A 13,280-nucleotide genomic window follows, 5' to 3' on the forward strand; every position below is an offset into this window, starting at 1 on the left:
AGGAGATAAGACTGTACAGTCTCAAAGAATTCTTATGAATTTGAAGATAAACCAGTAGTATATATAACTTCTTACAATAAGAAACCACAAGGTTAATTTAATTAAAACATGAACATTTAGAACTCTGAAAAAATATGAGAAAACTAGAAAGGATGATATTATAATTCCTAAGCTATAACAAGACTTCGGAAAGAAAACAGCATCTGTAACTATAAACAAGCTCTAATGGTTTAAAATGACAACTCCCCCTCCATGCCCTCTTAAGATGACAGCATCATCCTAACTAGCTTCTGGCTCTGGCCTCACCCCACCACTCTGTCTCACACAAGCTGTCACTTAGCTGATCTGCCTACTGTGTAGCTCTGATTATCCCGTCCCTGCTCAGAAGGCAAACTCCTAGCTTGATGTTTAAGATGGCACCATGTTCACCTTTCCAGCCCAATTTCTCTCAGCTTTTGTTACTCACCATCTTTCTGACAGCCATCCAGAACTGAAATGGCTCATACGCTCTCCTGAGTCTGCTCCTTTTTCTTATTCTGTTTCTTATAGCTGAATTTTTCTTTCCCTTTCCTGCTAAAATCCTATCCAACTTTCATGGCTCTTCTGGAACGCTATCTCTTCATGAGATCTTTTAATCCAGCTGGCTATGATTCTCTCTTGTTGTTGCTGGTGCTGTTTAATTGAGTTAGACTCATAGCGACTCTATCAACAAAAAAGATCTGAAACCTCTTCTATCCTGCACAATCCTCACATTTCCTGACACACAGGAGCCCACTGCAGCAGTCACCGTGTCAGTCCACCTGGTTGCGGATCTTCCTCTCCTTTGCCAACCTTCCACCATTCCTAGTATCATTCTCCAAGGAAAAAGCCCTTTCTAGGAACATGCCCAAAGTATGTGGGGTGAAGCCTCATCATTCTTTCTCTAAAGAGATTCTCTCTTCTAGGACCTTAAATGTCTCTAAGGTACTGATATTGCACTGTATATTACTTGTCATTCCCACAACAGAACTGTAAACTCTATTTGAGGCAGAAGCTATTTAATTTCTCTTCTGTCCCCTGTAGTAAGCATGGGGCTTTACACATCACAGGGTAGGCAATCACGTACGTACTGTGTCAAACTGTATTGAATTTTGCTCCAAGAAAGTCACTAAAAGGAAAATACTTCTGGTGCACAAATAGCAAATGAAAGGGTTTATGAAAGGATTTCAGAAAAAGCCTCAGAATATGTAGACTATATAACTATGGTAGAAACATTTTACTTCTGTAGGACTAAGACCAACAGACTTTTATAACATCATAAGGGGGGGAAACCCGACACAAAACTTTTCCTTTTCCAGGTAAATAATAAATTAACTAAAAAGGAATGACCTTTTAAAAAATAAGCTCGAATAATTTTTCTCCCAAATAGTACAAATACTAGATATGGTAACAAATTCTATTAAATAAAAGAATGAATCATCCTTATAAGTGACTATGTAGTTATTTAACATGACAGGAAATTTTAGAAAAATTACTAACTTTTCTTTACTAAAGAAATTACCAAATTTATTAAAAGAAAATCTGTTGCTTGAAGCACTTATTGCAGAAGATTAAAAAAAAAAAGGTACAGCCTGTAATATGAATTACATCTCAACATTAAAGAAAACAAAGATCCTCAACAATGGGCCAGAAGCCAACATTATGATAGGGAAAAGTCTGAAACTCTTAATGATTTCATCTTGCTTAGATGAACAATCAACACCATCGCCGCCAACTGTCAGGAAATCAGGAAATGATAGAAGTCCACTGGGAAAGTCTGCTGACAGGGACCTCTCCAAAGTACTGAAGAGTAATGTTGTCAACTTAAAGACGAAGGTGCGCCCAAATCAAGCCACGGCCTTTTAAATCACCTGTTATGCATGTGAGAGCTGGACAATGAATAAAGATATCAGAAGAAGGATTGATGACTGAGTTGTAGTGCTGGAGAGGAGTGCAGAGAGTCAGAAGGATTGCCAAAAGAACAAACAGGTATGTCTTAGAGAAGGTGAGGCCAGAGTGCTCCTTGGAGGCAAAGGTGGTGAAGCTTCATCTCACATACTTCAGATATGTTGTTGAGCTGTTAGGTACCATAATGACTCATACTGATCCTACAAACAACACATATGAACCCTGCCCTATCCCGTGCCATGCCCATAATCTCTGAGACACTCAAAGCTATTGCCGCAGTCACAATGTCAACCCATCTGGTCAAGGGTCTTTTCCTTCACTGCCCCTCCACCTTCCCAAGATAATGTCCCTCTCCAAGGAGTAACTTCTGATAGCAACAAATCCAAAGTACGTGAGATGAAGCTTCATCATCCTTGTCTCCAAGAAGCACTCTGGCTGAACCATCTCCAAGACACATCTGTTTGTTCGTTTGGCTGTCCATGGGATATTCAACAGTCTTCTCCAACACTACACATCAAAGGCATCAATTATTCGTTTGTCATATTTAGTCAATGTCCAGTTCTCAGATGTATACCAAGTGACTCAAAAGACCAATGCCTGTATAAGCACACCTTAGTCCTCAAACTAACATCATTACTCATCAATAATTTGGAGAGGTCTCTGACCACAGACATTGGGCATGTTGTTAGGAGACGCTATTCCTTGAGAAACGTTATCATGCTTAGAAATGTAGAGGGTCCCTGAAAGAGAGGAAGACCCTCAACAAGATGGACTAATACAGTGGTTGCTGTAATGGGATCAAGAGATGGTAAGGATGGCACAGGACAGAACATGGTTTATATCTGTTGTTCACAGGGACGCTATGAGTCACACTCCATTTGACAGCACTTAACAAAAACAATAGTCTATAACTTTAAATGAACTCATTGTCATCAAGTTGGAACTTACTAATAGTTGATCCTCCATCAGGTTTTCAGAGGCTATAAACTCCATGGTTCAACTATGACATAGTTGCATGGTGGAGGGGACCTGGGGGAGGGTTTGGTAAAACAATGAAAGAATCTTTTCTTTTACTTTTCCATAATTTTTGGACTCATGTACTTATAACTTGTTAGTCAAATTTGTGTCTTCTAGGTTGCAACACCCCCATGATACATCTTCAAGGATATGAACATGTACAGCCAAGCACAATCAATAAGAGTGCATCTGAATTCCAAAATCAATCTCCATAATAGTCTATGTGTTTCCTACTGCCAAAGGGGCCCTTTAGAGTAGTGAGAGAAGATCTTCACCCTGAAACCCACAGCGTCCCTTTTCAGCAGGAAGTAGCTAAGAGAATACGCCGTCCCCTTTTCCTTATGACTCAGGGTGAAGTCTCTCTCAGGGAGGAGTGATAGGGAATGGCAAAGGATACACTGACAAAGAAGATTAATCAGAACTGGCTTTGACAAGCACTGTGGCATTTGGACAAGAACAAACTGGGAGGAGGGTAGAGAGAATAGTGCAACAATGAATGAGTGGAAGCCCAAAATCTCTGTAAATGTTTATGAAAATTAATAAAATATAATTATAGGGAAAAAAAAAACAAAAAAAACTATGACATAGTTTTTCTTGTTAGGAAAGGTATACATCAGAGTTGTTTCCTCCCTTCATATCTACTCAACACATATGCCAAGCAAATCTTTCAAGAAGCTGGACTATAAGAAGAAGAATGTAGCATCAGGACTGGAGAAAGACACATCAACAATCTATGTTACACAGATGACACAAACGTGCTTGCAGAAAGTGAAGATTTAAACTAATATTTTATAAAGAAGACCAAAGCCTTTAATATGGATTATATCTCAGTATCAAGAAAACAAAATTCATTACCACTAGACCAACAGACAACATTGTAACAGATGAAGAAAAGATTGCAGTTGTCAATGATTTAATTTTATTTAGATTCACAATCAATACACATAGTTGTTGTTAGGTGTCATCAAGTTGAGCACAACTCATAATGACCCTATGAACAAGAGATCTGAACCCTGTCCTATCTGGTGCCATCCTCACCAGTCACTGTGTCAGTCCATCTAGTTGAAGGTCTTCCTCCGTTGGCCGTCCTTCCACCTTTCCAAACATTACATCCTTCTCCAAGAACTAACCTCTCCTAGCAAAAAAAATATGTGAGATGAAGTTTTACATACATACAGTAACAGCAGTAAAGAAATGAAAAGATGTATTGCATTTGGTTACAGTAGGAAAATCTCCCCTCAAGGATCTCGCTAAAGTGCAAAACAGCAAGGATATCAGCCTAAAGACTAAGGTGTGCCGGACCCAAGCATGGGATTTTCAACTGCTTCATAGGCACTGGAAAGTCTGACAATGAATAAGGAAATATGAAGAACTGATAACTTTTAATTGTGGTGCTGGACACACCATAGACACAATCAAATCTCTCTTGAAGGGAGTGCAACCAGGGTGCTCATGTGAGGCAAGTACGGTGACATTTCATCTCACATACTTTGGCCTGCACAGAGGCTTCAGTAATGGGCTTGAGCATGGCGGAAATCTTGAGGATGGCACCAGGATAGGGCAAGCTTTCTGTTAATAGCGCCACTATGAGTCTTAGTTTCTGTGACAAAACTAACAACAATATCATCTCTCATTGACCAATAGTCTTACAACATATAAAAACTCACTGCTGTTGTAGACTGATACACTTATATAACATAACTTCAAATCTCACGGCTATTTGACTTAGCATTGTCACTGAGTCAGAATCAACTCACAGCTGAACCTCCACTGAGTATCTGAGGCTGTAAACTGCACGAGAGGAAAAGGTCCATCTTTCTCCCATGGAGGTGCTGGTGGATCCAAACTCCCAGAATTTATAAAATATAAGCAATATAAGAAGATGTCACACCGACACCTAAAGGCTGCCATGGATTTTCTATACTTGTTACAGACCAGTAACAAAGCTTGCAAATGGGCTGAATATACATTCATTGTGCTTCCCAATGTGAGGAAACATCGGATATAGACCTACCTTCTGCTCTTGCACTTCAAATACTGCTTCATGGACACTGCAAGCAAAAAGTGAGGTAGGCAGGTCACTTAAATCCATCATCTCTTCCAAATCATCTTCATTTTCACCAAAAATCATTTCCTCTTCCTCTTCTTGGTCACTGCTACAGAGGTCTGACTGGCTGTCATTCCAAGATTTCATAGTGTCTCTTAGCATTATCCCCTGAAAGCAGGTCTCTTTCGTTTTTAAAGTCCTAGGATGTCTGCCAGGCACCTACTGTTAACAAAACACAACACAGAGATAAGGCTGCGGTGGCCAAATAATGTTCCAATCAATCAAGTTCTCAAGACAGCAATTCATCAAGTAAAGCAATTTTATTCAGGAATGATAAATCCGTATTTCCATCAACTCCTTACAGTTCTCATAAATGAATTCCATAGACACTAATTTGACTTGCTTAGCATATTTTGTATAATATAATTCATTGGCAAGAACATGCTTCTAAAAAGGCAAAAAGTTTTCCAATGAAACTGGAGAAAAAAGGATCATGAAAATGAGACATTATCAATATGTACACTACTTTACAAATAGCAGGAAGAAAAATGTGAACCAGAAACTGCCATCACATATTTGTTTTGGGTTTTAGGTATACAACACTGAAGTTGGCACAGCAGAATAAAACCCACAATGATTCACTCACCATCTGTACCCTGAAATATGGTCTGTGATGAGCTGATTTTACTCTCCTTAAGCAATTTGTTCTTTTTTGAGAATATGCTCAAAGAATTAAGTTACACCAAACCAACAGATAAATCAATCTTTGTTCATACTAGAAATGTTTACAGCAGGTAAAAATCTTTAATTTTAACACCAAGGTACAGAGCTGACAGTGTCTCTCTTTAAATGAAGGAATACAGTCCTTTATTATATAACTATTTTTGTGCACGTTTATCTCTTCCAATGAAAGCACACAACAGCCACGAAGCAGAGTACCTTAAACAATACACTTTAAGTGGCTGAACTGGAACTCAGTACCTATCATCAGGCCCATAAAAATTAATCCTGATTACCTCGACAGTATATCATTTGTAATTTTCTCTTATTTCTCTTTATTTGATCTGCCACGTGCAAGCAGCCCTCTGTATTAGCAGTGCAACTCATTATGGATTATGTTACCAGAGCAACTTTGGTACAGGATAAAAACAGTGGTGTTGGTGTTCCCTCATCACCTTGCAAGAGAACTAATTCTAAAAAGTAAAATCTTTACCTGTTTTACCCACATTTTCTGAATGTTAACTGCTAGGAATCAAACAGCTCCTACCAAAGTTAAGTCTTTCTTAGCAGCAACCACTCTACTCTTGCAATTTCAATTTCTTCTTTTCCATTTCCCTTACACAGCATAAATATTCAAGAATCACCTCTATCTTAAGAAAGAAAGTGTTCTACGGGGAGTCTCTTTTTCTCTTAATCCACCTCTTCCGGCCTCACCTTCACCTTGCCCATCAAAACTTCCTTGAAGAGAATGTGTACTTCTGGTGTTTATGTCTTCAAGTCCAGCCACTTCTGCATTCAGAACAGCCTGGCTTCTGCCATGACTGGTTGACTCTGCCCTCATTATGCGTGCAAAACCTCCTCCTGGAGATTCTAACCCACAGTGGCCCCCTAAGGCAGAGTACAGCTGCCCAGGAGGGTTTCCAGGGCAGTAAATCTTTATAAGTGCTTCATCTTTCTTTCTCCTGAGGGGATGCTGGCAGCTATGAACTGCCAACCTTTCAGTTAGTGGCCCACTGTATAAACCACTGTGCCATCAGGGCTCCGACAGCTGCAATGGTTTCCCAGTAAGTCTCAATCTATCTCTGAAATACACCATCTTGCTGTCCATCTTATTTGTTCTCAGCCCTGTCTGTGGTCTTGATCTCTCTTCCCTTGCCTGTTCCCTGTCTTGTTCCCTGGCTCTTTTCTCACTCACCCTTTACAACTTAGCCTCTTCAAGGTTTCATTCTCACCCCTTTTTCAACATCCTGGATGATATAACCCACCACCACACATTAACTATTTAACTATCAATGTTCTCCATCTTTCCCTCTGCTTCTCTGTGGTTCCCACGTACAAAATGTGTCTATCAGCACTCTCCCTCTCATTTAATGAGTTCCAAAACTGAGAAGGAAGCCACTGAAATTCAGGAGGAAATCGAGTAGAAACCTGGGAAAGGCAGGGGATCAGCAGGTTTGGAGTAATTCCCTGTCCCCATGAGTTTCTGCTCCTCTGTGCTCTTCATTTCTCCTCGGTGTTGGGTGTTGCTGAGCCAGCTGTGACTCACACCAAGTCTGAACAAGCAATGAGAACCCTGCCCTGCCCCACACCACGACCACAATCTCCAACATGCTCAAGTCCCACGTTGCTGAGGGTCTTCTTTACTTTCACTGACCCTCTCCGTCTTTCCCAGCATGATGTCTTTTCCCAAGGACTTGTCTGCATGCACACTGAGTGTGACTCCTTCCAAATTTATATATCCAGGCTTGACCTCTCTCTTGAATTCTAGACTTGTATTTTTAGCTTTCTAATGAATGTGTCTTGGAAGAAGAGCAATCACAGTGTTCCTTGGAAGCAATGAGGATGAAATGCCATTTCACATATTTTGGGCATGTTAACAGGAGGGGTTAGTTCTTGGAAAAAGGCATCATGCTTTAAACAGTAGAGGGCCAGTGAAGAAGAGTAAGTTCCACGGTAAGATGGATATACAGAGTGATTGCAACAATGGGGCTAATCAGAACAGGGATTGGGAAGACGGCACAGGACTGGACAGGGTTGCATTCTATAGTGTCAGAGGGTCACTAGGAGCTCGAGTTGATGCAAGAGCACCTACAACAATGAGGAATATTTCGGCCTAAGTAGTCAGTCCACAGGTACTATATTAAAAAAAAAAAACACCCCAAACCCATTTATTCCTTTGGTTAGATCATTGTGCCAGAACTCTCCAATCTAAAAGGGAGAATTGGGTATGATTTATAATCTTTTCTTCAAGACTAAGCTGTCAGGTAGAATTTGCTGCTCTCAAAGCACTCTGTTCACTTCTCTGTTATATATTTACATTATGCTTATTTGTTTGTACATCACTCTTAGCTACCAGGGTGCCTGTGCATCCCCAGTCGCTGGCATAGTTCCTAGTGTACACTTAAGAAGGATATTATTAATACATCAAAATGAAAGAAGATAACATTGTGGTTATACCACTGATACAGCAGCACAAAGGAAAATTTATTTCTGTATAGGATTAGACAGAGGGTTTCCAAAGGAGGGTATGGTGAGACTTAAATGACAACAAAATTTCAGCAGAAGAGAAGATGACACATTCTAGACAAAGCAAATAGTACACAACAATGGTATAAAGACAAAAATATTAGCATGTAAAAGATCGTGGGATCTTAGTATGGTAGTTGTTGTTGTTGTTATGGGCCTTTGAGTCACTTGCATAAACATATATGGTGGGGGTAACAAAGTTAGCAGAGGGAGGCCTGTGTCTTTTGCTTTTTATTTTTTTTTTCTTCTAATTTCTTTTTTGTCTTTTGCTTTTTAAAGTAGGGAGACAGAGTTTTAACATAAGGTTTTAGACAGGGAAACAATAAAACCAACCCAAGTTAACTTTCGGTACCAGTAAAAGTGATTGTCTTTATAGTGCTCTGTTAACTCTTGGGAGCAGTAATATTTTTATCCTCCCATCCTTAATCATCCATTAAGAGGTGAAGAAAACACTGTGCCTAATTTTTAGGTGGAGAGTTGGAGAGCTCAGAATGGCTAGATATGGAAATGTGAGAAAGTCAATCTACTTTTGAAGAGATTTTGTGTGTGTGTTTCAGGTTCCTTCCTTCAAATACTTTTTAAAAAGGGAAGGGGGGGATCAATGCACAGGAGAACAATTCTTCATCTGACTGAAAAAAAGGAAATTCTTAGAATGCTACATTTTGATTTCCTGTTTTCTCCTTTCATTTTTGGGTGACTTTTCATTTGCTACAATTTCAAACTAAAAATATGTAAGAAGAGTACAAAGAAATTATCTATATTATCAAATGCTTGGATTTTGTCCATGTGCTTTAACATGTGAATTTGTTTCTGACCATTTGAGAGTAAGTTGGAGATAGTATATAGCCCCTTTACTCCAATTACTATGTATGTAATAACCAGAGATCAAACTGATATAATAACAGTATTATCTACTCTACATCTAAGTTCATCTGATTCAAAATGTCCCATGCCCAGCCATCTCTTTTCGCCAATACCTAGTATGTCAATATTTATGCGTTCCATTTCTTTCTTAACAATGTCCAATTTTCCTACATTCATGCTTCTCACATTCCACATTCCACATTCCAATCAACAACAACATCTATGTATCTATAAAACAAATTTGAGGGAGCTCTGTTGGAACAGTCGGTAAGAAACTGCACTGCAAACCCAAAGGCAAGGGGTTCAAATTCACTAGCTGCTCCATAGGAGAAAGATAGACAAGCTCCTTCTGCTTGACTTACGGCCTTTGAAAACCTACTGGAGAGTCACCTATGAATCATTTCCTACTCAACAGCAAAGAACAAGAAATACTCTCAATAGCAAAGAACAACACATATTCAGCTATATTAAAATTTTGCCATGGAGTCCAGTAATGCTCTTTAAAGCTACCTTCTCTTTAATTATTTTAAATTCTTTTTAAAATATGTGCCTTTTGTTCCAAAAAATATTTAAACACTATCAAACCACAGCAATACTATTTTTTGTTCATACATGATTGTGTATTTAATAAATTTAATAGGGATGGATTGCTAAAATTACAACAGTGACTACAAATATGTTTGAATAGTGTCTTAAGTATACCCCAGGAAGATTCAGGCTCCATAGAGTCTATAGAGTTAATCTTTCACAAGAAATTACTTAACCTCTGTGTTTGCTTCCTCAACTGCAAAGTGAGGGATACTACTTATTCAGTAAGGATGTTAAGAGGATTAAATAGCAAAATGCATGCCAAGTATTCACAATCATGCTTTAAATGAAGATGATGCCCCCCAAAAAATAATTGTTTTTACAGAGTATGATCTACATTATTTTTTTTTTTCAGTTGGATGGATCTCAAAAATATCAGAACTAATGTTGACAAAGTAACAAGAATAATCCCCACTTTCTCCTATTAAGCAGCAAAAGGGTAATAAACAAAAAATTAACTTTTTATCACATCAAGAAAATTATTCAATAGCAGGGGGTACCCTGGAGGTAGAAATTCAACTTCTATATGAAAATATTCCTAGATTTAAAAATAAGAGAGCTAGCTGAATGAAGGCTAAAAGACATGCACCTTTCTGGGGGCTTCAGAGAATTTTAGGTTTACTGTAGACATCAAAATTCAAGATGATGGCTCTTTTGCTAAAGAAGTGAAAATTTTTGGTTTTTTTTTTAAGATAACAGTTTAAGTCAATACTATCAACCTTTTCATCATATTCTGACATCAAATGCAGTTAAATCTGAATAGAGATACGATAAACATCAGCCATTGGAAAAGACACACCTAGCACACTTACAAGAAAACTAGACTGGCACTTAGGGGCTACTCAGCTGGTACTTCAAAGGTTTCATGGGGGCAAAGGAAAATAATTACAAAAGTACACTGGTCCTATGTAGTTAGTTATAACTGGAGTTCTCAGTAACTCTGCTCCACCTGGCCCATAATACCATAAAGAGACCAAGCTGTGCTGCTAACTCTAATCCAGGGAAATACTGAACCAAGATCCTCCAAAGTCTGTAATCAAAGTTCTGTGCTAATTAGAGTTTAACATCATCTCCCGCGCCACGGTAGCTCTGGCTGGCTTCTGGCAAATTGTTTCTTCATGAAAACATCAAATGAGTGGAAAACCTCCAAGTAGCCTCACCATCTGCTCTGCTACAGTAAGCCTCATGACAAAAGTAATCCATCAAGGCAAAATGTCAGGCACATGGAGTTGACTCTGCATTTTAAACTCTGATCAGGAAAAGGTAGATTCCTCCTCCTCCAGTTGTTTTCCCTCTTGAAATAAATTTTCAAAAGAATTTGTTTCCAAACATGGTAAAAATTTTCAAACCTCAAATAACACTTTATTCAACTGTACCTTAATAATTACTACTATTGGGGAGGCGATGTTAAAAATGTTACTAGATAATCCTGGAAGCAAATGAGTCTCTCCTTTCCACTCTACAAGTGACTTGCTGAATGACCTTGGAAAAGTCAGTCTTTTGACTTCTCCATGTCTGTTTCCTCAAACATAAAATAAGGAAAAAAACTCCAACATGCTCATGACCTGCTAAGTTAGTCTAAAATTTTTCAAAATATTACATCTTTGGACTAAATTTCTTTTCTGAAAAATCCAAGATGTCAATGCCAGGAGGTTCTGAATATTTAATATACAAATCTCCAAATTTTACCACTTCAAGCACTGGTAAAACATCTGGTGCCATAGTTAAAGTAGTAAAATAGGAGAAAATGAGATTTTTGTATTTTGTATGTTTAAATGACAAATTCCCTATTTGCATAGATAATTTATAATTGGTCTTATTATAATCTGAGATCCTATGACCCGCTAGTATTTGTCAGCATGATAAAGAGAAAAAACCTCAAACAAATCAACTGTCTGAATACAGGAAAATACCAGGCTTTAAAGAGTAACTGAAATTAAAATTAAAAAATAAACAAAACAGTTGCCTTGCAGTTGATTCCGACTCATGGTAAACCATATGTTATACAGTACAAATGCACTCCAGGGCCTTTTCAAGGCTGAGACTTGTTCAGATCACCAGTCCTTTCTTCCAAGGCACTTGCAGGTGGGTTCAATGTATCACCCTTTAATCATCTATGCCAGCCAGGGACCACAGTTTTTCTTTTTTCCCCCTCTAACAAATGGTATTCAAATTTAGGGCTCCCATTATTTGATAAGAGTTTAGTTTAAAGGATTCCAGGTCACACTATTTCTCATGTTCTTCTGCTTCTCTCTTTCAATCTATAGCCATTATACTAAATCTGTTTACATTTCTGTCACAGTAACTTCCACACCTTTAAAAGTCTTTATAAATGTTACCATTTGATAGTAGGGAAAACTTTGTTTCCCCCGAAAAGCACTTTCAGAGCTAGAAAGGTCTATCAATATTGTAAAAATATGAAGGCCCAACAGGCTTTCCATTTCCAGGCCTTTCACTGTCTTTCTGCATCAAAGGTCCATTTCAAGAATACAAATAAAGTCTCATAAAAAAGGGAGTTTGTGTGATACAGAACTAGATCCAGAGGCTTAGCACTGCGTGGCTTTACAATTCAATACACTAAGACAAGGCTAATAAAAGTCTTAAAAGAAATGCTTAAGATATGTAATCAGAGCTACAGTTATTTCTCTAAGCAAACAGTGCATCAGGATTTCCAAGAAATATTTATTTGAAATAAAGGTGGTGCCCTACACTAACTCCATTTCAATAATTTCCAATAAAAAAAGAAAAGAAAAATATTTTTGGTTTTGAGCACTAGACTGAAACACTACTTTAATAGACAATCCTAGTCTGTCTGATCTGCTTCCTAGATTGGAATCCGTATTCCTACACCAAGATGAGCAGAGAGAGGAGCATGGAAGATGGGACGAAGGAACCACTATCGTTCTACGTATCCGGGCAGCAGTCAGAAGCAGAGGCACAAGTTTCCAGAAGTTACAGGATAAGCAATGCGAAGGTGAACAGGCATCGCGGGTACCAGAGCAAGAGGAGGGAAGGGGGCGTCCAACTTCCTGCCGCGTCTCTGCCCCACACTGCTCCTTTTCTGCCTCCAGATAACGTTGGGCCTGCCAGCTTTTTAAAATGTCAAACAGTTGCTAGAGAAAATTACTAGCAAGAAGGAGAGCAGCATATTTGGGATTTGTTTTCCTAGACGACACTGGGAGCGAGAGGGGCGGGGCCCCGGGTGTCAAGCGATGCGGCCGCATCTCCAGGGTCTCTGGTATACAAGCCCACCCCTCACCCATATCTCCAAGAGGGTTTCTCTTTTTGTAAACTTTTCGCACATCCTTTTCTCCCCCCTCCCCAAGACTGGGTGCAAACCTGCTCAGAGATGCAGGGTGCCGGCTCCGCCCGGGGAAAGGGGACTTACCTGTGCGCTTTGCCGCTGGAGAAAGGAAGGAGGGAGGCCCGGGGCTGCCCGACGGGGCAACAAGGGTGGCACGGGGAGCGGGGTCTCAGGAAGAAGCAAGGGCGGCCCGCCGAAGCCGCCGGCAGGGTGGGGTGCGGCGCCGGCCACCCGCAATCACACCGCCACGCCCTCGACGCCGGCGGGAGCAGCTGCCTCGGCGGGGAC

The 13,280-nt window shown here is 39.5% G+C and overlaps 1 protein-coding gene across 1 annotated transcript in view; it reads right to left on the reverse strand.

Moving 5' to 3' along the window:
• RCAN3 (RCAN family member 3) overlaps positions 1-5,209 on the reverse strand; it is a 35,034-nt gene extending 29,825 nt beyond the window's left edge. The window contains 1 exon segment of the mRNA XM_006883512.1: positions 4,958-5,209. Coding sequence (XP_006883574.1) covers positions 4,958-5,152 — 195 coding nt within the window. The 5' untranslated portion in view covers positions 5,153-5,209.
• Between the last annotated feature and the right edge of the window lie 8,071 nt (positions 5,210-13,280).

The sequence above is a fragment of the Elephantulus edwardii genome, unplaced genomic scaffold (genome assembly GCF_000299155.1).
Source record: "Elephantulus edwardii isolate Elephantulus edwardi_28Jun2011 unplaced genomic scaffold, EleEdw1.0 scaffold00028, whole genome shotgun sequence".
Taxonomy (NCBI): domain Eukaryota; kingdom Metazoa; phylum Chordata; class Mammalia; order Macroscelidea; family Macroscelididae; genus Elephantulus; species Elephantulus edwardii.